We start from the raw sequence: 27,813 nt of genomic DNA on the forward strand, positions 1-27,813 counted from the left end.
ACACTAACACCCACCGAAGAAAGGATGGGTGCAGGCTCCAAATTAACATTTGCCAAACTCAAAGCTGTTACTGGGAGAAGGGAAAGTAACGTGGAGAACAGCAGTAAGTGTGGTACAGAGGACAGGGGCAGGCTGTGCAGTTCTGCAGACAAGGTTCAAATCCTTTCCTTCTTTATTAGCTGTATGACCTTGGGCAAGTCATTTTAGCCGAGCCTCGGCCAGCCTCAGCTCTAAAAAGTAGACGGAATACCTACTTGGGAAGGCCTACTTGAAAACTCACTGGGAAACGTCCGTAAGGACCTGACACACGGTGGCTGTTAACGTAGTTACACGCTCCACCGCAGGAACGGAAACACCGAGGCTGAGACAGCGCAGGGCCGGCCAGTCGGCTAGACGCCCCTCCCCGCGGGGCGGGACCCAAGGGGTGATGCCCCGCCCCGCGCCGCCCTCCCCCACAGCGCGACGTGGCCCGGCGCCGCACGCCCGCCTACCCGCCGCGTCGCCCCAGCCGAGGGAGTTGCAGCCTAACCCCGATCGCCACAGAACCTCGCGCTCCCCGCCTCCTCCTCGGCCGGCTAGAGGGGCTCGCACCCCGCCGCCGCCGCCGCCCGCCCTGCGGCGCCTCGTGCCTCACCTCGCGGTGTCCCCCTCCTGTGCGCAGAGGAGCCGCCAGCCGCGTGCGCGCCACTGGGCTTGCGTGCTCGCTCCCGAGCGGGGTGAGCGCGCCCGGGCCCCTCGCGGGCCCGCAGCGTGCCGCGCGCCCGTCGCCTCCGCCCCTTCCCCTCCCTGGCCTTCGTGGCCCCTGTCTCGTGCCGCGCGCCTGTCACTGTCCTCTGTCAGAGGCCTGAGAGGACGCGGGTGAGCCCTTTGCCTGACTTTGCGTCTGACCAGTGATCACTTTTCCCGTGAGGTGCGTTTCTGGTCGCCAGAGGCTGGCCGGGGCGTGGTGCCGCGAGGTGGGGCGGGCCGGGCCGGTCCTGCTTTTGTGTGTTTAACACTCTCGCTCCTGTGGCAGCGGAGGAAATCGAGGCTAAGGGAGTGGGCCCGAGGACGGCGAGCTGTGGCCGCCCGTGGAATCCGGTCTTGGGAGTGCTGCTCGTGGATTTACCAGACCGAATGGTGTAAGGGTGAACAGGGGACGTTTTATTCCGATGCGTCTGGAACGTCGAACTTGTCTTCTTTGGAAAGCACCGTCCCCTCTTTGGGCTTCAGAGGCCCCGATTGAGGCGCACGGTGATGGGAGGATGTGGTGGTCCACTCTGATGTCAATCTTGAGGGCTAGGTATGTCCCGACCTCTCTTACTACTATTATAATAGCTGCTATATGTCAAGTATTTATTGCATGCCACTCATTGTGCAAAGGAGGTTACATACATGGTCTCATGAAATCTTCAAAAATCACCTTACGACGTCGGCGCTATGCCCGTTTTCCAGGGGAGGACATGTCGACTCTGGCTTATACATAAATAACTTGCGATCACGCTGCTACAAAGTGCTGGGGAAGGGGATTCAGACTGTGGTCTGTGTTAACCATTCTGCTGTTACGTCTACTTAGAAGTCTGTCTTAAAGAAGAAGAAAAAAAAAAAGAGAAACAAAAAAGATAAAGAAAAACGTCTGTCTGTCATAACATTGCCCGACCTCTTTTTGAATTTTAGAATTCACTTATGGATTCTAAAATTTCCATATGGCCTCTTTATTTTTTTTAGTGTCTGAGTAAAACAAGTTCATCTTGTTACAAAAAAAAAAAATTTCACTAGCAAAAATGTGAAAAGGAGCTCCCTCCCACCGTGTTCAATAAACAGTTAACATTTTGCTGTGCGCTCTTACATTTTTCTACGCATCATATCAATCAATGCAGAGTAGTTTTACATTAAATGGAACCTGAAAATCCATTCATTCAACAGATATTTAATGAGCGGACACTGTTCTACGTCCTGGCAATTCAGCAGTGAACAAAACAAAGCCTGCCTCTTATAACGGGAGGTTGACAATAAGTAATACATGGAATATAGTGATACATAATAGATAATGCCCAGTAATGGGGCAAGATTTATGGGGGGAAAAGCAAGATAAAAGGATAAGAGTGATGGGGTATGGTCTTTTAGATGTGATAGACAGGGAACGCCTCTTAGTGGAAGAGCACATAAGCAGAAATCTAATCATTCATTAAATGAGGGAGGCAGCTCTGTGGATTTCCAGAGGGAAACTATTCTAGGAGACAAGAAACGGCAATTGCAGGGGCCCTAAGATAGGGACTCGCTTGGCATTTTGGAGAAGAAGCACGGAGACCAGTGTGGTTGGAGCACAGCAAATTACAGAAACAAGTTGGGAAATAGAGGCAGAAGTCCGATCATGTATCATCTGGTAATTGGACTTTGGGTTTTATTGAGATATGATAGAATGCCGTGGAAGGGTTGAGAGCTAAGGAATAATCAGATTTGTTTTAAAAGGATCATTCTGGAAGCTGTGTGGAGAATAGGTGGTAGAAACATTAAAATTGGCCTTTAACGCATAAATTATCCCTTTACACAGCAATTGTTGAAAAGATCGTTTATTAACATCCGTGTTTCACCTACACCTTAACACTTTTATAACTACTCGCACATTCTCCACAAAGAGGAGATAGGGTCAAACACTCAAGACTTAGCTTCATGTCTTTCTCACCTAAACTGAAAGTTTTTGAGACTGGCGAGGGCATACCTCCAGATCTGAACGTCATGATTGTCAACAAACTGAATATGAATCATTAATGTTGTACTATTGTGGAAAAAACAGTCCCTTATGATACTAGGATCTATTCATTAAAAACATTGCATTCAAGCACCTGAAAATTACCCTTTCTCTTTAATTGATGTTAGGCCCTGATTAGAATTTAGTCATTGTTCAGCCATAAGAAAAGATGAAATAGTACCATTTGCGACAACATGGATGGATCTTGAGATTATCATGCTAAACGAAATAAGTCAGACAGAAAAACTAGAGAACCATATGATTTCACTGACATGTGGTATATAAAACTGAAAACAACAAAAGAACAAGAGAAACAAATGAAGAAACAAAACCTCATAGACATAGACGATAGTTGAGGTGTTACCAGAGGGTAAGGGGAGAGGGGTGACGGGGGCTCTAGAAGAGGGTAAACGGGGTCAAATATATGGTGATGGAAGGAGAACTGACTCTGGGTGAACACATAATGTGAGATATAGATGATGTATTACAGAAACCTATGTAATTGTAAACCTGAAACCTATGTAACTTTACTAAAAATTGTCACCCCAATAAATTTTAATTAAAAATAAATAAGTAAATAAATATAAGTAAGAAAAGAATTTGGTCATTGTACTTAAGGAAGATGTGGAGAAATTAAAATGCACAGTGAGAGAAGGAAAGCACTGATTAAGGTAGTGATTTTCTGAATTTTTGCCTTCAGCAGTGTAGTAGATAATACCAGCTGAAGGAAGAACAGATTTGGAAGAGAAATTAAAAGTTCTGTTTTGGATCTGTGTTTTGCAACCTGAGTGGAAATGACATATATGAGGTCAGAGCTCAGAGGAGAGGCAGGGGCTAAAATTGTATAATTGTTATTAGAATTGTTTCTTTGGATGTGTGTCTTCTTTAGACAGAGCTTGAGGACAGACACTGTGTCTTTTCTTCTTTATAACCTCAGTGCCCAGAAGTGCATCCTGGACGGATATTTGTGAAATAAGCAAGTAAAGGCAAAGGTATGGATGAAGTCACTCAGGCAAAATGTCTAAGGTAAAAAGAGAAGCTATATCCAATCTATGCTTTCACTGGCGGTCCAAGCACCTGAACATGACTTACAAGTAGGGTGACCATAAGTCCCAATTGGCTCAGGACAGTTCTGATTTACTCCTATTGTCCCGATATAATTAGTTATATTGTCTCATTTCACTCTCAAAAGTGTCTTAGTTTGTACAATAAATTATGCGATCACTCTTTCTTTGTAGAAGGCCCTTCCAGGTCTAGCGTCTTTCTATTTATCATCACTGTCCCATCTCACACTTCATTCTCCAGCCCGAGGGAAGTACCTTGATTTACCCTTATGCACCCTGTTCCTTCCAAGCTTCCTTTGCCAGGGTATCGCCACTTCAACTTAGACATTACTTCCTCAGGAACATCTCTCCTGGCCCCCAAGTCTGGGTTAAGTACCCCCTTTGCATACTTCCAGTGCAACCTGTATTGAACCTGTCCTAGCAGGGATAACTAAATATCTTGTTGCTTCCCTCACTAAACATGTCTGTAAAGGAACCTGGGGAAACACCTTTCATCCTCCTTAAGACAGAAATTTACATTACCGGGATCAATCCAGGTTGGGTTAATATTTTTTGAAGGCTGACCTTCAGAACAGATTAATAGCATATTCTCCATGCCCTTCCATTCATAACTAACTCAGAAAGCTGACTTTTGAACTCGAAACCCAACGAGGAAAATTGTATCATACTGTCAGACTCTGTATTGTGGCTGCCATCGACTGAGTCCAAACTATCCCAACAACTCCTTTTCAAATACTAAGCTGCGGTTGTTAAAATCAGAAGCGCAGTTTCTGAGCCTCCCTCCCAATGGAAATGATTCTCTACCATTTCTAGTTTCTACGTCCAGAGTTCTCAAAGACTTTATGAACTTTATCTCATCTAATGTTTATTTTTTCTTGTAACGGAGTTGGCTCTCTGTATTTTGGTATACAAATAGATAAAATAGAAAATCTGAAAGTCTAGCTATGCCTTTTAGGTTTCAACTTCCTCCCCTTTAAACTCTGAGATATACCAGTCAATGTAAATTAACCAGGAATTTAGGTCCCAGAGCAGAGCCCTTTGCCAGTTACAGGGCTCTTCAAGGCAAAGAGTCTTCCTGTGACGCACTCACTAGAGAGGGCTTCACTCCACAAAAGGCATGAGCCTCAAGGGTTATAGTTCTTGAGGCACAACTCAGGACTCGTTCCAGCCTCCTTATTCTCTGTTGCTATCTCTTGTATCAAGAGCATTACCCTCCTCCTTCCCGCCCTTCTCCCTCCACTTCTCCCTATCTTTCTCCCTTTATTGCCACCCTAGTCGAAGGAGTTAGGGAATCAGTCCTTTTCCTTCCAGAAGGTTCCTAGACTGCTACTTAATCCACTCCAACTATGATCAGTCTGCAGAGGAAGGGCTTCTGCACCTCTCCTAATCTGCTTAAAGAAATGTAAGGTCTAGGGAGTATTTGATATCTTGCTCCCAAAAATATGTCATCATTTTGGCTCAAATAAACTTACAAACATTTAAAAAAAGAAAAAAAGATGTAAGACCTACATGTAGCCATTTCTTCACTCAGTGACCTGTCTGGGGTGCTTCAGCATAAGTAGGAGGGCCCTAAAGATCTCAAAGGCGAACAAGAGGGGAAAAAAATTCTGCTGAAGGGCCCTGCAGTATCCCACTTTACAGATGAGGAAAAACAAGGCTCAGAGAGGTAAAATCACTTGCCCAAAAGACAGTCATTTACTATGTAGCACAGCCAGAATTAAAACCACATGTGTCCAAATGTAACTAAGAAACCGCTTCTGACTATTTAAAACTGAAGAATTTAGCAGGAATCAGGATTTTCATAATGCTATGGCCATTAAGTAGAGGTTTCATGAATACAAACCTTTGCTACCCATCTCATCTGCCTCTTCATCACCTCACTGACTTCATTTTGATTTACAAAAAGTACAGGATATCTGTCCCATGAGTCACTGTTGATCAGAAAACTTTAAAATGCCTACTAGGCAGCTTAGCTGCATGCTTTTCAGCCTGATATACAGGGCCTCCACCTTTTGACTGTCAAAACAGGCTCCTAAAATATTTTGCATCATTTGATGACAGACAGTCTGTATTCTTTTGCAACCAACAAGTGCCTAATAAATGTTTGAAATATGATTTGTAAGGAACCTGGCATAGTTTAATATAATGGAAAAAGCGTGGACTTTGAAGCTTTTCTGAATTTGAATCCTGTCTCCAACCTTCACTACCTTCAAGAATTTAGGCAAGTTATTATCTGTGCCTCTTTTCACATGTAAAATGAAAAAAAAACACAAAAAACCCTAGTAAGAGTTTTGTGATGATGTATGTATAGTACCTAGTTCATGGTAAGAGTCAACTAATTGTCATGTTTTTTTCCCCTTTCTGCCTCCCCCCCACTCTGGTTCAAGCTGTTGTTTCTCATTCTAGTTGTGTAGGACACAGCTCCCTGGCCCATGCTGGTATTATGAGCCTTGTGCTTCACCCAGCTGAAGCATTCGGTCACCAGTTGTAGGTCAGCCACTCATGGCAGCACACAGCAGCACTCAGCAGCCCATGGCAGTTCACGCCAATCTCCGGCTGCTCACAGCAGCCCAGCTCCAGGGAGAGCCGTTGTTCACAATCTTAGCTGTAGAGGGCGCAGCTCACTGGCCCGTGTGGAAATCCAGCTGGCAACCTCGGAGTTAGGAGCACCTCGCTCCAACTACCTGAGCCACCAGGCCAGCCCCTATAATTATAATTGTAATTGTAATTTTAATTCTCTAAGTGCTTCATAGGATGACCCTGGGGCTTGTTTAGAACTTGTTCTGGGTTAGGTTGGCTGGTGCTCGGCATTAGAATTTTCTCATTATTTAAGTCAAGAACTAACTACTGGAAACCTATAGGTTTCCAGAACACCAACAATTAAACAATTTCTTTTACTGCTTGCTTCTTTAGCACCTTTCTCACTATACAAAACTAATGAAAGTGTACATTATCTCCTAGGTTCCAGGGCAAATGCATTGTTGTAATCAAGGATGGATAGATAATCCAGCCTTACCTTGAATGCAAAACAAACTCAGGAGCTCTGTCCCATTTAATTAATGTAAAGAGTGAACAGACATATATTATGAGACTTATATATTACTACTTAGTAGTTGACTACTATAATCAAAACTAACAAGGTTAATCTGATGCATATTTAACATGTAATTGTTGTGCTGCATGATAATTAGGTCTTAAATGCTAAGCTGTTTACGTAAGTGACTGTAATTGGTTATTTTTACACAGCCAAACACATTTTGTAGTGTTTGTCTACTCCCTTTATTAATTTTCTCGAATCTATAGTCATGCCAAGGACAACAGTTTCCTCTGAAACTATTTAATATTTAATCATGCACTCACACACAGACACTCTCTTGTCACCTGAAGTTTGCTGCCACCAATTCAGTACCCAGTCTGGGGTGTGCTGAAGGGAGAAACTTTATTTGAGTGAAACCACTCCAGTGAAATAGCTCAAGTGAGCAGCTCAAGCAAGCTGCTCAGCTGAAGTAGCCCAAGTGTTACAGCTCTAGCGATGCAGCTCAAGTGTTACAGCTCACAAGCTGGGGAAATGCAGCTTAAAGCGCACTCCATTGAAGTAGAGGGGGCACTGGTTTGTATAGAGAAGTTCCTGTGCCCCCAATACCCTCCCTGATTGGTCTATTTATATGCAAATTAGAACTTCAAATTTGCATTGTTTGATTGGTCCAAATTGCAGTGTTCCGAGTGGGTGGATCCACATGTCCTGATTGGTTATTGTGGAGCTACTCTGATTGGTCAGTAAAGATGCAAATGACGATATAGCTGTACAGCTCCTATTGGACAGGAAGATCTCAGTCCCATTGGTAAAAATAGGATACCTGGAGTTTCTTTATAAGGGTCAGCTCAGATAGCAGCACAATGCAGGCAGGAACACGGTGCGGGAGGCTTGGTAGCTCAGCCTCTGGCTTTTCCCTGACATGCAGTGTGCTTGGGATGCCCAGTAAACAATGGCTGCTAGACTCTGGTTATGAATTTGGGCCCGATTAACCACAGGAGTCCTTGACAGGTATATTCTATCTCGGAGTTTGACAGTTTTCAAAATGACAGCAGGATTCCCCTCCCAACGAGGTACTAAAAATAGCTATTGCTCAAGGCTTTCTGTATATATTTTCTCATTTTAATCCTTAAAAACATTTAAGGGAGGTGTTATTACTCCCATTTTACTGATACAGAAACTGATGGTTGGAGAGTGTAAGCAGGCAGCGTAGTACAGATTCAAACTTTTATCCCCAACCTCTAACCAATACTTTATACAACCTCAGAAGGTAATGGATCCCAGCAGAGATATGTAAAATCTTTTTAGGAATGGAATGGTTCCTGAGAAATACAGAATATGTACATTAGTCCCCCTTTATTTGTAGTTTCATTTTCTGTGGTTTCAGTTACCCATGATCAATCATGGTTTGAAAATATTAAAATATTAAACGGAAAATTCCAGAAATAACAATTCATAAGTTTTAAATTGCATGCTGTGATAAAATTTCACCCCATTCTGTTCTGTCCATGCTGGGATATGAATCATCTCTTTGTCTAGCATATCCGAGGTGTGGGGGGAGAGAGACACCACATTCACATAACTTTTATTATTTTTATTATTTATTTTTATGTTTTGATTCTATTTTATTATTATTATTAATCTCTTATAATACCTAATTTGTAAATTAAGCTTTATCATAGGTATGTATGTACAGGAAAAAACATTGTGTGCATACATAGGGTTCAGTACCATCTGCGGTTTCAGGCATCCACTGGAGGTCTTGGAGTATCCTTCATGGGAAAGGGGGTACTACTGTATTCCTGGATACTAATCCTTTGTCTATGAAACATGTTGTAATCTAAAGTGTATTTCTAATCTAATATTCTTCAACATGCAGATTTATGCATAAATAAACTGTCAGGTTCTAAAGCTCTGGGAGTCCCACTTGGCTCCAAGAATCTATTTTCATTTTGCTTTCTATGGCTGCATTTAAAAAGCAATTGACACTTATGTTTGAAAGTCCCACAACACAGAACATATTTCTTAGAAGGAGTCGAGGACTCCCTTTTTGAAGGACTCTGCTTTGCCAGCACATACATGACAAAATAAAGTAGTTGGGTTGTCAGCATGTTCCAGCATTATTCAGTTTTTTATGGCAGGAAGAAAAAAAGTAAAGCTCAAAAAACTACCAGTATCTGTCATCTTATTCTGAAATTAAACCAATGAAGTAATGCATATGTTCAATTTTAGAATGATTTATTTAGAAATTGTTTTCCTCAGCATTTTTAATTCCATAGTGCTGAAAAGAATTGCAACATGCGCCAATATCTAAACTCCTGGGTATATGTTCCACTAAAAATCACTGGGCCCTTCCTGACAAACCATCAAGTACCTTTGCACAACATTTTTATTTGTCTCATCATAGGGAAGATAAACTTTGTCGGAACACATAGTTGGTGTGCCAGAGCAACATCACTTCAGGGAGATCTGTCTGGCCTCCTCTTCTCTTGCTGTGTATCACTGTTTACCTTTCTAGCTCCCGGCTTCCTAACTAGAAAGGAAACAATCTGATTCCTGTATCCATACTTTCAGCGAGATCTTTTTACTCCAACCTGCTCCTTCTTCCTGGTGGATTAATTTTAAGCATTTTATCTCTAACTATAGATAATAATACAGTTGTCCCATGGCATCCATGGAAGATTGGTTCTAGGACTCCCCTTGGATACCAAAATCCAAGGATTCTCAAGTCCCTTATATAAAAAGGTGAACTATTTGCATATAGCCTACATATATCCTCCCATATTCTTTTGATCATCTCTAGATTACTTATGATACCTAATACAACGTAAATGCTATGTAAATAGTTATTATGCTGTATTGTTTAGGGAATAATAACAAAAAAAAGTCTGTGCATGTTCAGTACAGACGCACCCATTGTAGGCCTGACTACCAAATTTCCCCCAAAATAAGACCTAACCGGAAAATAAGCTGTAGCATGATTGTTCAGGATACTCGTAATATAAAATAAACCCTAATGCGTCTTTTGCAGCAAAAATTAATGTAGGACCCGGTATTATTTTTGGGGAAATACGGTAGGGCTTATTTTCTATTATGTGCATCCTGAAAAATCATGCTAGGGTTTATTTTCCAGTTAGGTCTTATTTGGGGGGAAACAGTACATAGTACATCATCAACAATGTAACATTTAAAATATATGTATTTTCAATCCACAATCCACAGTTGGTTGAATTCTGTGAATGCAGAACCTGCAGATACAGAGGGCCGAATGTATAGACAGGAATACAAAACTATACAACTCAATAAAAAAGACTAACAATCCAACAGAAAAAGAGAGGTTATAAACAAGCATGAGAAATCCTGAAGTAAATAAATATATGGAAAGATGCTCAACCTCACTATTAAGCAGGAAAATGCACTTAAGAACAACCATGACATACTACTTCATACCCATCACATTGGCAAAAATTGTCTGAGATTTCCAAGTTAGGGAGGGTGTGGAATAATCAGGACTCTCTACTGCTGGGGAGAGTGCATTTGGTACAACCTTTTTAGAGAACCACATGTAATCTAGCAAAGATGAATGCTGTACATAGCCCGCAACCCATGAATTCTACTCCTTGGCATATGTCCTAAACATAGACATGTCTGAGAAAATTCATTGTAGAAGAAATAAACTGCTGTCTGGTATTGTATGTATAGTTTATAAGTCTTCAAATTCAGTGTCTCTTCTGTTGAATGTTTGATTCTTCTACAGATCAATAAGGATTTTTACACTAAGCCTGTACTTGTTTATTCATTTTCGGTGCAGTAGGGAGCAGTAGTGACCTGAATAAATAGCTGAAGAGTCTTCTGAAGATCATCTTATTCTACGGAGACCATGACACTATACCTCTAAACATATTCTTCTCCATCCTATTTTAAGTTTTAGAAAACAGAATTTAAAATAGGACAAAATTAGGCCGTTGTGAATGATTTTTCTTCCTTTGGGACAGTGATACGGGTTTCCCATTTGTTTTCATTTGTTTATTTTACGTCTAATGGTTTATGCCCACTGCCTTTTTCAGAGGATGAAGTTAGCAACTTGAGCCACTGGGTGGCGCAAATTCACAGGTCTGGTGAAAGTTGGTAAATTACAGCCCAAGGTGCTACCTGTCATTATACAATGTATCCCGTGAAAGAGGGTGAGGTAGAAGAAAAAAGGCTTTGGAGGCTTGAAACTTAAGTGTGGACATGGATCTAAGTTCCTTAGGATTGGAAATTAGGGGAAATTTTTAGTATTGGATGACTGGCAAGTCAGGTCCCTGAATAAGGGAAAGAAAAACAAGGAACGGAAAAAGAAAAATTGGAAAAGGAACAAAAAGAGAAAGATGAAGAGATAAACAAAAAACATGAGAGAAAAACGTATTAGTCTAGAGAGATGAATTCCAGTGTTACCAACAATTACAGGATGGCCCTTCATTGATTTGCCTCCATCTGGTAACCAATAGCAGCTTTGATGTAAAAATAAACCTCATTTTCTTCTAGAAAGTCAGTTATGATACCCTCAGCTATCCATTTAGTGGTGTGATATTATCAACACACTTTTTAAAAAATGTTTTATTGGGGAGTGTTGGGGAACTGTGTTTTTCCAGGGCCCCATCAGCTCCAAGTCAAATTGTTTTCCTTCAATCTAGTTGTGGAAGGTGCAGCTCACTGGCCCATGTGGGTGCCGTCAACACATTTTTTGAATGTCTACTATGAACATAGTGCTTTTTGGCTACAAACTAATATAGAGATATACAAATGTAAATGTAGAGAAGACACTACAGACATCAAGCCTAAGAATGAGGAAGTATACACATGAGGGCCACTGTCTGAACTGGAAAATGGAATCCTTTCTGAGAGTGGGAGAGGAGCAGTGGAAGTAGGAGTGGAGGATCAGAGTGTGAAGGGAGGAGGGGCCATAAGACTCAACCTGTCCAGGGCAAAAAAAAGAAAGTTTCCTAGCCCCTAGCCTTTAGTACATGGAGCAAGTCTTCCTTGGAAAAGGGCTAGTTCTGGACATAAACAGTGAAAGTGCTCTAGGTCAGAATCTGCTGGGCAGTGCCTGAAGAGGCTCTAAAACAAGAAGGGCATGGGAGAACGATCAGGGCTGGAACCACCTTTAAGTCCTCTCTGGTTAGTTAGCCCCCTGCACTAGCCTGGGGGTGCAGAAAAGGAGGGATGCTAATGGCCTGCTTGGGCTTTTCCGAGGTCCAGAGAGTCCTAGGTCACTTTGATTTTTTGAGAACACAGGTATACCTAAAAAGTGAAGAAATGACAAAACAGAGATACAAAATTGTTGTGTATGTTAAGTGTTTATATTGAACAATGCCATGCTTTAGCACACCTACAAATACAACTATTAATGTCATTCAGCAATATTTTCAAAAGTTTTAACTGGGCATTTCTGTGAATGTGCTTTCTCTGCCCTAAGCAACTACCTACCTACCTTAATCTTTGGACCTATCAAAATGTATTGGGGCGACTTAGACCCTTAGAAAAGATGAAATGACTTCCAGTCCTCTCTTAAGACTTGAAAAAAACACAACTTGGGCTAACTGGAAATATGCTAGTAATACGTTAGCCAAAAAGAGGGGACAGGTTTAAAATTGTGTGAAGAGTATGATGTTATTTGTGTAACATACGTCTTTTTATGTGTAAGGGTGTATATATATATATTTATAATGTCTACAAAGTAATATAGAGCTATGTCTGTAAAGAGATGCAGCAAAGCATTAACAGTGGTTATGTCTGAGAAGGAGGATTAGGTATACCATTTTTTTTTTTTATATTCCTTATATTTTCCAGTATTTTCTAAAAATTGTTGATAATGAGAATGCCCTTTAATAATCGAAAAATCAAGTGTGGTAACTTAATGAGAAAGAATTTGCAGTAAAAACCTTGCCAACTAGTCACTTCCTAGGGGAATAATAGGCACTCCACAGAAACATGTTTCATCAAGTTGAGACTGTAATTTATTCTGTAGTGGTGACGGAGAATTGTGCCCTGCTCTGAAGTGATCTGCAGAGTAAAGTACCTATCCCAAAGTCCGCATGGAAGTTCTCCCTTTTCTTCTGCTATCATCTCTTCCATCTCTTAGTTTTCATAGGTCTCCGCTGGTAAGAGACTATGGAATTCAAAATGGTTAACTGATTAGGGAGTCAGAAAATCCTCAGAGGGACCTTGCTTTGTGGCAAGGGAAACAAGTTGTCTCCAAAGCAAAATAAACAATTTTGATCCTTTCAGTGAATTTCTGTAAAGAAAGTCACTATAAATGTTACCCAAGTTATACTTTTGCAAAAAAGTTAATGAATGTAGGCTTTGCCCAGGTTTCATCTCCCGGGAAATCTCATATTCCTGGATTAAAGGACATTCTGTGGTGGATAAGGCCGGAAAAGCTGAGGACGAATGTAAGCATCAGTCCTAGCACAAGAGCTTCTAAGCACAGAATGCTTTTCATAATTCTCCTTAACTGTGCTGGGAAGGAGCAAGCTATTTCCCCCCTTATTTCATGGTCAGAGGGAGCCACAGATGGCAGGACAAACTGGAGGTGATGTGAGTCAGTGGAAGGGTGCAAATAACGGACGCATTTATCCAAATGCCAGCCCCAGTACCCTGTGATCATTACCTGCTATATTTTAAAGGTCTGTGGGACTTTAGAATCCCCAGAGGATTCTAAAAGGACTTCCTTGAAAACTAACATCATCCATGTTTTGTATCTGTTCCATCTCTTGCAGGCTGAGCTTGAATATTAAATGAGGGTTTGGGGCAAGATATATTCCCCTGTTGGTATAGTTTTGAGAATCACTTTTTTGGGCAATACTCGAAGTGAAAGAAAGAAGGCTACAATTTGTATACGGTTTTCACCAGAGAACTAAGAAAACAGAATTACTTAGCAACAGGCACATTTCACCAAACCAAAATGGAATGGTTTCAGCCTTTTATGAAAAGAAGCAGGACAACACCCTTATCCTCCTGCCATTCCTTTCTTCCCTAAATGCTGCTTTAATATCAGCTCCTTCCACTTTCTCACCAAACTTACTTAAGCAGGTCAGACTTGACATATTTGTGCCTTCCTGAGAAAGATCGTCATAGTCATTTTGCTCTGGACCGTTGTTCAGAACGTATGCAGCTCACTATCATGGTAGGATATAGTGTCAGACCCACGTTAGGAATCCCGTGTCATCAGGAGACCTCATCTGGGTCCCGTTGGTTTGCAGTCCCTGAGCCCTGGGGGATGACTTCTGAGGAGGACTTCAGGAATGCTTCAGGCCGGCTCCCTTCACCAGTGTGTTGGTACTGTGCTTCCCCGAAAATAAGACCTAGCCGGACCATCAGCTCTAATGCGTCTTTTGGAGCAAAAATGAATATAAGACAGAGGCTAAATCATAAACCTCTATGGTTGTCAGCCTGGGAAAACAGGAGCCCTCCCCTAAGCCAGCTGAGAGCCAGTGAGCACGAAGTCAGCTGTGACGATAACAGGAGCTGGTGAACTGGGCCACAGTCGGGGCTGCTCTGCCCATGTCCAGTTCCTTGGAAGATGCATTTCAACCTTTTGTTCAAAAGAGCAGTAGGTCATTCGCAGTGCCAAGAGGGAAAAATTTCTGTCTTCATTTGATGGGATAAGAAGATACCCGCTTTTTGTGGAAATACAAGGTGATTCTCAGAGGCGTGCGACTCAGTCAATACCAATGGCATGAGGGCACCTGATAAGCATAGGCTCCCCCTTCATTGACCTGCATTACTGTTTGATTGTAATGTGCCTGCTGTAATCTGCCCATATTGATTAATAACAGGGAGAAGACCGTCCTGGAGGGTCCTTCATTCAGCACGTGAAGCAGAGCAGAACTCCTCAGAAGTATGTCTGGCAGATGATAGTGATCCCTGCAGCTTTCTTTGAGCTTGAGTTGAGAGCATTTTGTCCAACCTAGAGATTGAAAGGAAATATGAAAAATAAAGGAGGATGGGAATGGGTATTTTTTCATGTACCAAAAAAGAGATAGCTAAATACAAAACCCTACATAATTCCAGGTAATCATTTTGTCTCTGTTCCCCAATGATTCTAGGAAAAGTTATTGTGTTACACTGAGAAAGTATCAGCAAGGTGCACTCAGTATGAAAACCTGCAGTTTGATGGAACCTGTAACTTGCTAGCAAGAGCCTACCACCCCTTGTTTAACCTGTTTGCCTTAAATGGAAAGGGCCCTGGGTCTGCAGCTACTTTGGATTCCAGATGCACAGGGATTCCTCTTCATTCGTGAATCAGGCACAAACAATCTCACTGTGTTTGAAAAGCAGCAGAGATCTGGGTCAAAGTGGACCAAATATTTTTTACCAATCCCATTTCACTCTCACAATACCTGACTCCATGCACTTTCTGATTTTGTATGTGCTTTCCAAATGCTTACCTATCTATTATGAACATAGACTGTAAGCCTCCAGAAGGCACATAAAAGTAAAATGTCACTTTCAGTAAACTTTTGTGGAATAGATGAATGAGCCAGTAAGTCCAGCATAGGAATTAAAAGACCTGGATTTTAGTTCTGTTTCTACCAGCTGTGTGACCTTGGGAAAGTCACATAACCTCTCTGAGCCTCAGTTTAAGTTATCAATGAAATCTAGATACCTGCCCTAGCTACCTCCCAGGATTTTTGTGAGGCTCAAATGAGGTAATATGTGTAAAATTGCTTATTATTTCTATTCATTTATTCTTTAATAGCTTATTTTGTTCACAGAAAAAATTCAATCAAAGTTGCTGCTTCATGGTTACCTCTAATTCTGATCTAGACTTTTTAGTCCCCTTTAGGTCTACTTCTTCCAATGTTCAAAAGAAATGACAGTATAAATACACCATATGATAAAATCATACTAATTTGGGCGGCTGGATGGCTCAGTTGGTTAGGCCACGGGCTCTGAATAACAGGATTGCTGGTTTGATTCCCACGTGGGATGGTGGGCTGTGCCACCTGCAACTAAAGATTGAAAACAGCGACTGGATTGGAGCTGAGCTGCACCCTCCACAAGTAGATTGAAGGACAACAACTTGGAGCTGATGGGCCCTGGAGAAACACACTGTTCCCCAATATTCCCCAGTTAAAAAAAATCGTACTAATTTACATTATCCAAAATTAGCAGAAAAGGAGTTAAAAGGAGTTATAGAAAATATTAACCTAGACCAAAGATGACAAATAAAGATATTCAGAGATGACACTGGGTGTCTGAAGCACTGTGATAAGATTCTGATGCCATGTCTGGGTGGAAAGAGTGCTATGCTTGATTTTTTAAAATTGAGATTGATATGTATAATGTGTTGATTTAAAGTTTAAGGTGTACGATGTGTTGATTTGATACACTTATATATTGCAGTACAATTACCATCAGAGCTTCAGCTAACACCTCTATCATGGCCCATGATCACTTCTTTTTTGTGGTGAGAACATTTCATATCTAGTCTCTTAGCAATTTTGAAGTCTATAACACAGTATTGTTGACTGTAATCACTATGCTGTGCATTAAATCTCCAGAATTTATTCATCTCCTAGTTGCACTATGCTTGATTGTTGATACGTGCAGCCGACATAGAATTAGAATGGCAGCATGTGTACCATACCATCTTAGACTAGATAATCTTTGAGACTCATTATCAATGTTGTAATTCTACATAAGTGGACACCTTCTTTAATTTAATTAGTATTTAGTCAGTATTATAATTAGTATTTAGTATTAGAGACCTCATCTCTTTGCCTTAGTGGATATTATGTAAATGTTGTAGGCACCCTTCCATTTCTAGTATTCAAAGGCTGACTCCACTCCATGGAGAAACTGCATTTAAAGCAGCTGTGCTGAACCAGTGGTGTAATGTGTTTTATAAAAGGGCGATATGCACTTCTAATCCTGTTGAGAAACCCAAGGCAGGGAGGAAAGAAACTATTTTGCCAACTATTCAAACTCTGTTCAAGTATGGTGGTTCCTAAACTTTGGTGTATGTAAGAGTTATCTCGGGGCAAGGATGGATACATAGTTGTGGCTCTGAAACTCTTACAGTTTGGGGGACTTTTTTTTTAACGAAAAAGTATACAAATTTTAAAACAAAATTGGATACAAAGTCTTGTGTAGGTCCCATGGGTCCTGAAGCTTAAGCTTCATTAATTTCACAGTAAATCCGCTTCTACTTAGGGAGCTGATTAAAAATCTTAAAACTAAGATTCCTGGCCCCAGATATGATGACATTCTGATTCATTATATCCGGGGCCCAGAAATGTGTGTTTTCAATACATACCCTATTGTATTATGGCTGGGCTGATGTTAAGAAACCAGCGGTACAAATACCTACCTATTTCCTGACACATAAAAGAATTGCCCATATTTGCTTCGTAACTGAAGCAGCTCCCTGTCTCCCAACACTTATGTGTTAGCCTTGTTTTCTCCAAGCAAATGACACAAACCATACAGAGAACACTTTCCTTCTCTGTCTGAAACTCAGGCTGGGACCCAGCCGCCTTGGGTTGCTGCTGGCCTTCCTTCCTTTGCCTTCTCCACAACCACCAGCGTTGGCATAGCTTTCTGGCTCTCAGACATTGACTCTGAAGGGAGAAAATGACTGGCATTAACTTTAGGTGGCTGGTACGCATTTGATTATCTTTCAAATCTTGTGTCAGGCCATTTAAAGAAAATTTTCTCAAGAAAATATATGGTGCTATTCACACTATCCTCTCTAAAGAACATATAAGTACAGCATTGGAAAGGAACTTACATTTAGCAAGGACTTCCTATGTGCCAGGTGCCTGTCACACAGGATCTCAATTAACCTTGATAACCACCATAAGAGGCAAATATCATTAGTCCCATTTTAAAGACGAGGCAACTGAGGTTGGACAAGTCAAGCAACTTTCTCAAAGCCACTCAGCTAGTGAGTGTAAGTGGCAGATCTGTCCAAACTCCAATGTCTGTGGTTTTTTCATGATGCCTCTGGAACAGAAGGAGAAATTTATAGATCAACTCCAAGGACCCAATATATCAGCAAACTTACAGGGCATGGGACTTCAAAAATGACAAACACTGTAATGGTGACTCCACTGAGCAACAGAATGACAGCAAGCAGAATTTTGACCACAATGCTCCATTTCTGCCTCGTCTCTAGGTTCTCATCTGTTTCTAAAAGAAGAGAGAAGAGTAGAAGAGAGAGAAAAGAGAATTTGAGAGAGGGAAGAGATTGACCCTTGACTTTATGGTCTACTGGCTCACGTGACTAATAGGGGTCCAGCTTGATTCAGAGGCAGAGGCTGAATTTCCAGTTCAGACTCAGAGTCAGAAGTGGGGTGGGGATGATGGGTTCTACTCTCATCTCCTTTGCAGTCTCTTCTCAATGAGTCGCCTTCCCTAGAACTTGGGATTTTCTATGATCAAGTAGAACTGACTTTTGCACCGCTCTCAGGGGAGGATAAGGGGCAGGTGCACAAGGTGTTCTAAACCCACCTTTCGCCAGCAGCCCTCTGGATTTCTCCCCGTGTGCCCTGACACACTGTATGGGATTAGACAACCACCTTTCCTGTGCTCCTGGTGGCTGTAGTGGGGCCTGGGGGGACCAGGTGAATTGGCGTTGCTTCTGGCTCATAAGCCCCACTCAGGACACGTGCTTTCTGGGCATCCCGCTGTTACTAACCTCACTTTTCTCCTGGTAGGAACGAGGATGTAACCCAAACTGGAATTTGAGTCCTGGCCAATGTAGGGAAGGCTATTTCTAAAAACAATGCGGACGAAACATGGACTCGGTTGTTGGCACCTCTGTATGATTGCCTAGTGTGGGAATGCTGTCTATCTATACAGGCAATGGCTAGAATTACCTACATTTTATTCTTTTCCCAAATCTGGTGACAAGATGAGTTCGCGTGTGTGGAGGTAAAGGATTATTAACACAGTCATGTCCTGCTTAATGACCGGAATGAGTTCTGAGAAATGCATCGTTAGGCAATTGCGTCATTGTGGGAACAGCACAGAGTGCACTTACACACACGGGGATGGTCCAGCCTCCTACACACCTAGGCTCTGTGATGTATACCTGTGGCTCCTAGGCTACAAGCCTGTACAGCACGGCGCTGCACCGAATACTGTAGGCAAGTGGAGCACAATGGTGTTTGAGTATCTAAACATAGAAAAGGTACAGTAAAAATACAGTGTAAAAGATAAAAAGTGGTCCACCTGTATGGGGCACTTACCATGAATGGAGCTGGCAGGACTGGAAGTTGCTCTGGGTGAGTCAGTGAGTGAGTGGGGAGTGAGTGTGAAGGCCGGGGACATACTGTAAACTTTCTGAACACTGTACACTTGTTAGGCTACACTAACTTTATAAAACAACACAAGATGACATCAAGCACAAGAGAAAATCATGCAATCAAGAGGCATGGGAAACACGAGATGTGTGAGGCTGCTACTGGCTCAACATGGCTGCCGTTTCACAGCAAGCGAAAGTGGAAAGAGGACACTAAAACAGCGATTGGAAAGCAGAGCCAGTATGTTTTGCCAATAGCATAGGTGTTTATTCTCCTATCAAGTGTTACGCACTGTGTGTAGTTGTATGTGCTGTCGGCACAGTCGTAGGTGGGTTTATACCAGCGTCACCACACACAGCTCAGCTCAGTAGAACGTTGTGCTAGGACATTACGACCTGACAATAGGAATTTTTCAGCTCCACGATGATGTTATGGGACCACTGTTGGATGTGTGGCCCGTCGTTGACCGAAACGTCATTACGCAGCGCATGACTGTACTGTCAAATTACAAACATTTCTGGGACTTTCTTTATAGAGAAACTCATTTTTTCCATAAGAGATGGAATGATTTTTCTAAGGTAAACTGCGTAACTTCTCAACCTCCAGGAAAATGCTAGAAGACCCAGACTAATGTTGGGGCTAAACGTGTTTCTTTTTCCTTCTGCTCTTGTCTCATCCTTACTTATTCTGTACCTTGTTGTTTCAAAGGGCTAGAAAAAGCATCAATATGTGTGGTTGTCTCTTCTCCTAGATTCCCAGGAGTTATGGAGGTGCTGGTGGTGGGAAAAGTCTCTGATGAAGCCCCCATCACTGGATAGACCTTACATTGGAAGATCCCTGGTAAAAAAGCTATAAAACAAAAAAGAAATAATGAAAGGACAACTGAGAAAACTTGATCTTGTCTTTTATTTTACCTGGCAAAAAGAAAAAACAAAACAAAACACCCTAGCTCTACCTGATATGAAACTTCTAATTGTGGTCCCATTGATCAGTCCACAGGTTTAGGGTGGGGGCACCAAATAATTCCAAGAGTAAACGAGGATAGAAGTACTAATAAGAGGTGTGAATTAAATCCCCATGAGGCCTTGGACTATATAGGATCAGAGTGGAGGAATGGAGCATATCTTGTTTGTCTATCATTCTTAAGGCCATAATTGTAATAAGGGTAGAGGGCGTAACACCGTTCAAAGTTTTCTTCTTTAAAAAAGATGGCTCCAAAGTCCAAGGAAGAACATGGAATATCATATTTGTCTTAATGACTGCTGCCCGTCTGTCTAGTTGTCTTAAGTCAACTACTCTGAGAGGGGATTGGGGAAAGCAGCGGTAGCTGGAAGGAAGAAAGACCATCCAGCCCAGCTTCCTGTACTCCTCAATTCCATTCATTCAGCAAATAATTAGATACGAATATCGATTAAGTGCCAGGGACTACTTCAGTACTTTGGATATATCAGTTGGATTCATTCTAGCAAAGGGACAAGCAAAGGGAACACCCAAAGGGAGAAGCAGACAGTAAATTTTATGGTATGTTAGAAGGAGGTGAGTGCTATCAACAGAAAATTAAAAGTAGAACAAGGTAAGGGAGCCATCTGGGGGGTGCAGGTGGGCAGTGGTGTGGCAACCTGCAGTATAGGCTGGTTTCACTGAGACTGAGAGGCTTGAGGCAACACTTGAAGGAGGTGAGGGGATTAGCCAAGCAGATGCCTTGGGGAAGTACAGTAAATTCTCAATGTCATCTATAGGTTCTTGGAAACTGCAACTTTAAGTGAAACGACATAAAACCAATTTTACCATAGGCTAATTGATGTCAACATTGATATAAGTTCCTATGGCGTATTTCTGGTCACAGAAACGTCACCAAACTTCTAAAGACCCAAAACATTTCTAATATTCAACATTGAAATAAATGTGAGCTATACAGCCATTTAAGAAAGATTAGTAAAAACAGGTGAGATGATTCTTTTCCAACCCGCTTATTCCAGTTCAGGGTCTAGCCTATCCCAGCAGCTCAGGGCACAAGGCAGGGACCCACCTTGGACAGGACGCCCTTCCATCAAAGGGCACACTCACACACAAATCCACACTCTCTGACACTGGGGCAATGGAGACACGCCAGTTCCCCTAACATGCACGTCGCTGGGATGTAGGAGGTAACTGCAGTACCCGGAGAAAACCCACACAGACATGGGGAGAACGTGCAAACTCCACATACTCCCAGCCAGGAATCGATTTTTTTTTTCTTATCAGTGTTATAACAAAATGACATTATTAGAGGACCTGCTGTAGTGACCCACGCAGAGAGGAGAGCTAGAGCAAAGGCCCCGAAGCAGAGTGTGCCTGGCATGTTACAGTTAAGAGCAAGGAGACCCGTGAGACTCGAGTAGAGTGAGCAAGGAGACAGGAGGAGATGAGGATCTAAAGGAAATGGGCCCATATGGCTGAGGGCCTTGTAGGCTAGTTTAAGGGTTTTGGTTTTTATTTTGATTGAAATGGGGATCCATTGCAAGATTTTGAGCAGGGCCACTGATCCTGCATCCAGCCCCACTGTTTGGCCTGACACACCTACCAACTCCACCACTGTAATGACAGAATGGCACACATTGCTTCTGTAAGGTGACATTCTTTAGACACTCGGTGGTTTTTCAGATATGCATACCTCTCATGTCTTGGGCAGTTTCACAAGTGTTCTTAAAGTGAACACGCAGATTTCAATCTCTAGATACACATGATTTTGTGGGGTTCTCTGGGTCAAAGAAATAATGAACCATTTTCAGAGGACTCCTCAGGCCATTTACGGGAAAAACAATGTGGAGCACATTTGTAAATACAAGCTCCCCATTCCTGGTGATGATGGAATTGCAATATTAGCTTTTCTTTGGCTAAGGATATTTGAGCAAGAATGCCCACTTTAAGAAGATATACCAAAATCCAAATTTATGAAATAATTAACTTAGGAGATGCTGCTCTGCTTTAGTACAAAATAATTTCTTTTAAATAGGGAATATTAGGTGCATCATATTTAAATGGAAGTCTACTTTAGAGATTACTCTGTAATAATATTCGTAGGTTGAAAGGGCTATATGAGAAGACATTGCTGTCGGGTTTGTACTTCAGATCTAAACCTCTGCTTTATGTAAAATACATAGAAATTAGACTATCTAGTCAAGTCTCTCATTCGTAGCTATAGAAACTGAGCCCTGGAGAAATAAAGTAACTTGTCAAAGGTGATAATTAATGCTAGAATAAACATTTGTTTGCTATTTCTCCTCCCCCACAGTTTCACACAGGGTAAGCAGACAATAGGAATCAAATCACACTAATCACATTCCAAAGAGCCTAATCCATATACTAAAATGACATTTAAAAAATTTACATAGGAGAATGTATCTGTCAAATGGATTGGATAGGATGTGTTTCTCATCTAGGTACCCTTTTCTAAACGTATCGGCCCTTGTGAAACCTAACGCATAATTGGGAAGTTGATTAGTATAGAATCTGAACAATAGGAACTAAATGATGTAAACCATTCTTAAGTGATAAAGACCTACTAAGTCATCTTTCTCTAACAGAAAGAAATTTCATAGCACTTATAATAGAGGATCTTTTCCTTGGCCAAATTCCATAAACAGTAACAAATAGTCTCCATCTTGCATTTTTCTACATTTCGTGTTAACCCTCTTCTTCTGATGATGACTATGTTGCGCTCCATTCTTATCCTTACAATTTCGAATTCCTACTCTGCTCTGGGGACTTTTCCATGACACTGTCTTCTGACTGTTTCTGGAACATCCTTCTGTGCAGATGATGTCACCTATAGTTGGCATCTCTTTTATGACCTTGTAAATCTGACCTTTTACCTAATTTTTATTTCTACCCTACTTGGAGTCTGTCACCTCCTGGTACTCAGTGTAAGTTTAAATTCAAAGCAGGCAGTTTCAAACTTATCAATGGGGTGATATTTCAAAATTCCATTCATACGTTGGCTATTTGCAATTCATCATTGTTCCATCGAAATGTAACCTGACTGACGATTAAGTCCCCACACATCCATTTAATCATTTTGCGCTGCTCAAATAGTATAGGGTATTAGTTTAAACTCTTCCTCCTCCCCTGGGTCCTGGGCTAACACAAAGCACGTTGTTGAATTAGGTGAGGTCGATCTTTGGCATCTCTCCTCCCCCTTAATCTCCCAGTTTTCCTTGTGCCAAGTTCTAAGAGCTAGTGTCCTTAATTGCTAGTCCAACACTGGATAGCAGTATATCCAAGAAAGATTTGCCCTGTGCAAAGTGCTCTAGACTCCAAAATGACCAGGTTACTAATCACAAATCACAGCTACCATTGACTCAAGGGGGGTGTCACAGGTTAGGAGGAAAGCAACCTGGCCGAATTAATTTACATTAATATTGAGTGACTGAAAGCCCCCACACACTGTCAGAGGCTTGTAAGTTTTTCAGAAATTTTTTTCCACACAAAAATAATCACCATGTGAACTTTAGAAAATATAATGGAGTAAAAACATTTATGTTATGTCAGGATATATAATTTACTGTACCTGGGCCGCATCCCAAGAACCTATCCATTTATTTCCCAATCTCTAGTCCTCTACACAGACGGTAGTTTTAAAAGTTTTTTTTTCCGTTCTGCTTGTGAACCCCCAATTTCTCTAAAAGTGTCAAGTTTTGTTTTATTTTTCCAGCAGTGCAGCAGTAGCATTTAGGGGATTGCCTGTAGGTAAAGGGGAACTGCAGTGCCAATTTGTTGATCATAAACTAGTTGATAGAAAGAATGGGTAGAAGAAGGAGAGGAGGGCAGAAACAGAGAAACTTAAGGCTGAGGTTAAGAACCATTGCTCATCAACTATGGGGGAACAGCCATCCCCACACAGAGTGGATGGGAGGGCAAAACGGAACGACCACTGTGGAGGGTAATTTAACAATATCTATCAAACTTTTGATGCAGCAATCCTACTTCTTGGAATTTATCCTATTGATAAATTGCAGGTACACAAAGAAGAATGTATAGGGTCATTGATTGCAGCATTGTTTGTCTTTGCAAAAGATTGGAAACAATCAAAATATCCACCAATAGGGAACTGGTGGAATAAATTATAGCATAGCCATAAAATGTAATACTGTAAACTGTTAAAAGGAATGAGACAAATTTATACATATTGATACGGAACAACCTATAAGATGCATTGTTAAGTGGGAAAAAGCAAGGTACAGAATATTGTGTATGGTATGCTACCATTTATGTTTTTAAAATATATACATCCATACATGTTTAGAGTATTTCCGGAAAGAAATTCAATAAGTTGTTAATAGTGGTTTTCTCAGGGGTAGAGAACTGGAGGACTGAGAGAGTGGAGTAGGAGAGAGATTTACTTTTCACTGTAAATCTGTGCTGTTTGAATATTTTCCCATGTACATTCAAAGTAAATCAAATTCAAATGACCATTGTGAAAAGAAGACCCATCAGAAATGGAGATCATATGAAAACTGCAGCATGTCAGGTCTAGAAGAGCCTTAGCGATTAGAAAACTGAGTCTGATAAAGGACAAAGATTTGCCCAAGGAAAGGATTTGCCCATTTCCTTGAGGCTATAGCTGCTGCTAAGATCTACCTGTGTTCAGGGACGGTAACTGAAAGTCATGCATACTTTCATCCCATTTACCAGTCTCACCTTTGCCTGTTAGAAGGGATCCAGTCTGCAACTTGGATGTGGGGGTTAGGTGACAGCTTGGGGAGGCAGTGCTGTTTCTGTGGGGAGCAGAAATGACTCTCAGGTTCTTCAGAGTATGCCTGACCTTTGGCCTTTTCTCCGAATATACAAGGTTGACTTTCACTTTGCTCCCAGAGCCCAGGCACTGCAGGGTAGCCACAGTTAGATTTTGGATGAAAGGGGACCTTTTGGCTTCTGCCTGAGCTGGAAGGAGAAAAGCCAGAGAAAATAAAGGAAGCTGGTTCTTAATCTGAATGGCTAAACCCCTTCCATTCATGACCCCTGTTAAAACTCCTTCGCTGTGCTTTCTTCTCTCTCTTTTTTTAATTTAACGGGATGACAATTGTTAGTAAAATTACATAGATTTCAGGTGTACGATTCTGTATTACATCATCCATAAATCCCATTGTGTGTTCACCACCCAGAGTCAGTTCTCCTTCCATCACCATGTATTGCTTTCTTCTCTTTTTAACTTCTTCCTCAGCATGTGCTTATGGTACTAAATATACCAGCCCTGCCTTTCTTCCTCCCTGCTATCGATCCCATGAAGATCGGTGGCTGCAGTAAATTCAGCCCAGAAAAATGCTCATAGATTGTTTTCTCTAATGCAGAGAGCGTTGAGTCTCTTTCTCTTTCTTCATCCCAATCTGTCTGATTTATTTAACCATGCCTCAGGTAATAACAGTTAATTATAAAATTGGTTTCCAGAAAGCTTCTTGAGGGAGGGGGGACACGTATCTTTAAAATAGGGTATTTGAGATCTGGGCGAGGAATAGGAGAAACAGGCATCTTTTAAAAGTAAAAATTCTCTGAAATGGCAAAGTGATTTTTCAGGTGATTCAGTGATTTTTGCCCATCCTTACCTGGCATTAGCACATCCCTGACACTTCTCACACCCTTCGGGAAGAGCACAGGCAGCTGTTCCACTTGGCAGCTGCTGTCTGTGAGTTCTGGAAGGAAAAAAAAAAGGTCAGGATTTACTGGGTATTTACTCTTTAGAATTCTAAGCACTGGAGGGAGATACAAAAGAATGCAGTTTCTTCTTATAAAACTTGCAATTGGGAAGATAAAAACTCCCCCCAAACATAAAAGTATATACAAGTAGGAGTTAGAATAGTATAAAGAAAACTGAGTACCAGTCTATTATCCTTAGGAAAAACAAAGGTGAAATAGAGTTAAATGAAGTTAAAGAATGACTAACCAATCCATTCCTTCAAACACTGATTATTAGTACCTCTTCTTCTTGTTCTATCTGCCTTATTGTTTTAAAACTTTTGAAAGTTTATTAAATGTAACCTTGGACAAGGTATCTCTCCAGGTTTCCATGGAACCATAGGTCATAGTTATTTATGCTTTTTGGCACATAACTCACAGGGTGTTTTCTTAATTTGTTAAATTTGTTAACTACTGTACCTTATGCTATTTAGCCTTAAATCTGGTGAACGACTTTTAGAAATGAAATGTTTAGGACACGTTAGAGAAATCATGTTTTAGATAAACAGTTATCAAGAGTAGAAAATGGTGCCACTTCACTCCCACACAAGCCTTTCCCTTAGCTCTCCCCACCTAAGAACATTCCCAAGGATTTGGATGTAACATCTTAAAAAAAGGAAGACAACATTTTATGAGGGGCTAAGAATTTGGGGGACTAGGTGATGATAATCGTGACACTGTGACAGCACTCTTCAGGAAAGAAACCCATCTAAGAGTGAAAGGACTTTTAATATTAGCTCCATGAACAAGACAGAAGAATTCATCCCAGTCTCTTCTCACCATGAAACAAACAGCTGTCTCTCTGGGTTGAATACATTTTCGTCCTGCCTAGAGGCAAGAAGACACATGAGATGATTGGAAAGCATTGCCTACTGAGTATGTGCTACATCCTTATCTGCTGGAATAGAGCCCCAAACACTTGCTAGGCCTCTGCGTTTTCCAGGATATCAGTCTAGAGAAGTACTTACCTTTCTTGTTGGCATCATAGGATGTAATGATCAGGCTGAAAACCAAGATGGTATCCATGTCAGCTTGAGCACATGCTCCTTGCAGAGACAGTATGCTGCTAATCTGTCACAATCCCTTATAGTTTTGTCTTTAGGTGTTTTCACTGCCCTGGAACCAAGTTTGACCCTGGGAAGGTCTGGCTCCACCCTTAATTATTTTGCCCCATTGCCTGAAGACCCAGGAATAGTGTTGATTGGAGTAGAGCACGTCTACTTGTTAATGGTTGACTCAGACTTCCCTGACCTCACTGCTGGTGCCAATATAAGGAACTGAAATTACCTAGAGGTTTCCCTAGGAGAAAGGGCATAAACGCCCAGTGATATGCTTTATAATTACTTGCAGATAGACACGTAGACATTCACAAGCATGCTCACTGACACATGCACGTAGATTTATACACCAACATAAAGAGGTACAAAGATTAGGGAAAGTGGTTTCTAGACTGGAACAGGAAACTGGGACTGCATGAATCAGTGAGTTACACTGGAGAGAGCTCTGGGCTAGGAACCAATAGAACTGGGTTCTAATACAGGCCATTATTAACTATATCATCTTGAGGAAATTGCTTGACTTCTCCACATCCTCTGTAAGTGTTCCAACAAAATGATCTCTAGAATTTATTCACAGTTACACACAAAAACTTACATCAACACAGACATACCTATCAAGTCTTGTATGTTTTCACACTCCTGAATAGTGAAGTGAGTATAGGTAGATCACATGCCCACGACTATTGGGCTGAGAGATTATGAGGAAGAGCTAAATATACTAGATGAGTGATACTGTCTGCATTTCAGGAAGATTTTCCTAGACAGATAATTGTTGTTGAAGATTTTCTTAAAAATCACACCTTTTAGTAAAGAGTATAAATCTAGTGTAATCCTCTGTAGACATCGTGATAGCACAGCAAGGTGGATCATAAAGCAGAAGATCTACTCAGATCCTCGGCAGTTGTCATGAGTGGCAAGATGT

General features: G+C 41.4%; 3 protein-coding genes across 12 annotated transcripts in view; 1 reads left to right on the forward strand and 2 right to left on the reverse strand.

The window, feature by feature from the left end:
- Positions 1–935, reverse strand: part of TADA2A (transcriptional adaptor 2A) — a 39,515-nt gene extending 38,580 nt beyond the window's left edge. For 2 of the 4 annotated variants that reach the window (XM_081029235.1, XM_081029236.1), the window contains exon 1: positions 635–709. The gene's annotated coding sequence lies outside the window, so the exon portion shown is untranslated. Of the gene's footprint in view, positions 1–491 lie in introns of all 4 variants that reach the window. The other 2 variants (XM_081029233.1, XM_081029234.1) reach the window with 2 other exon arrangements.
- A 73-nt stretch (positions 936–1,008) lies between these two features.
- The window catches only part of ACACA (acetyl-CoA carboxylase alpha), a 255,219-nt gene continuing 228,414 nt past the window's right edge, over positions 1,009–27,813 (forward strand). For 3 of the 7 annotated variants that reach the window (XR_013991990.1, XM_081029223.1, XM_081029225.1), the window contains exon 1: positions 1,021–1,282. Coding sequence is in view for 4 of the 7 variants with exons in the window: in XM_081029223.1 (XP_080885349.1) it covers positions 1,152–1,282 (131 nt within the window). In the remaining 3 variants the exon portion in view is untranslated. Of the gene's footprint in view, positions 1,283–3,620; positions 3,758–27,813 lie in introns of those variants that run through there. The other 4 variants (XM_081029227.1, XM_081029226.1, XM_081029229.1 and 1 more) reach the window with 4 other exon arrangements.
- LOC308489251 (uncharacterized protein C17orf78) lies at positions 14,706–26,859 on the reverse strand (the record flags this gene model as incomplete). The annotated part of the gene is made up of 7 exons (XM_081030144.1): positions 14,706–14,780; positions 17,299–17,436; positions 17,883–18,007; positions 19,852–19,971; positions 24,802–25,044; positions 25,704–25,790; positions 26,802–26,859. The coding sequence occupies 7 exons, from the start codon at positions 26,857–26,859 to the stop codon at positions 14,706–14,708; spliced, it is 846 nt and encodes a 281-aa protein (XP_080886270.1).

This window comes from Rhinolophus hipposideros, assembly GCF_964194185.1.
Source record: "Rhinolophus hipposideros genome assembly, chromosome: 20".
Classification (NCBI taxonomy): Eukaryota; Metazoa; Chordata; class Mammalia; order Chiroptera; family Rhinolophidae; genus Rhinolophus; species Rhinolophus hipposideros.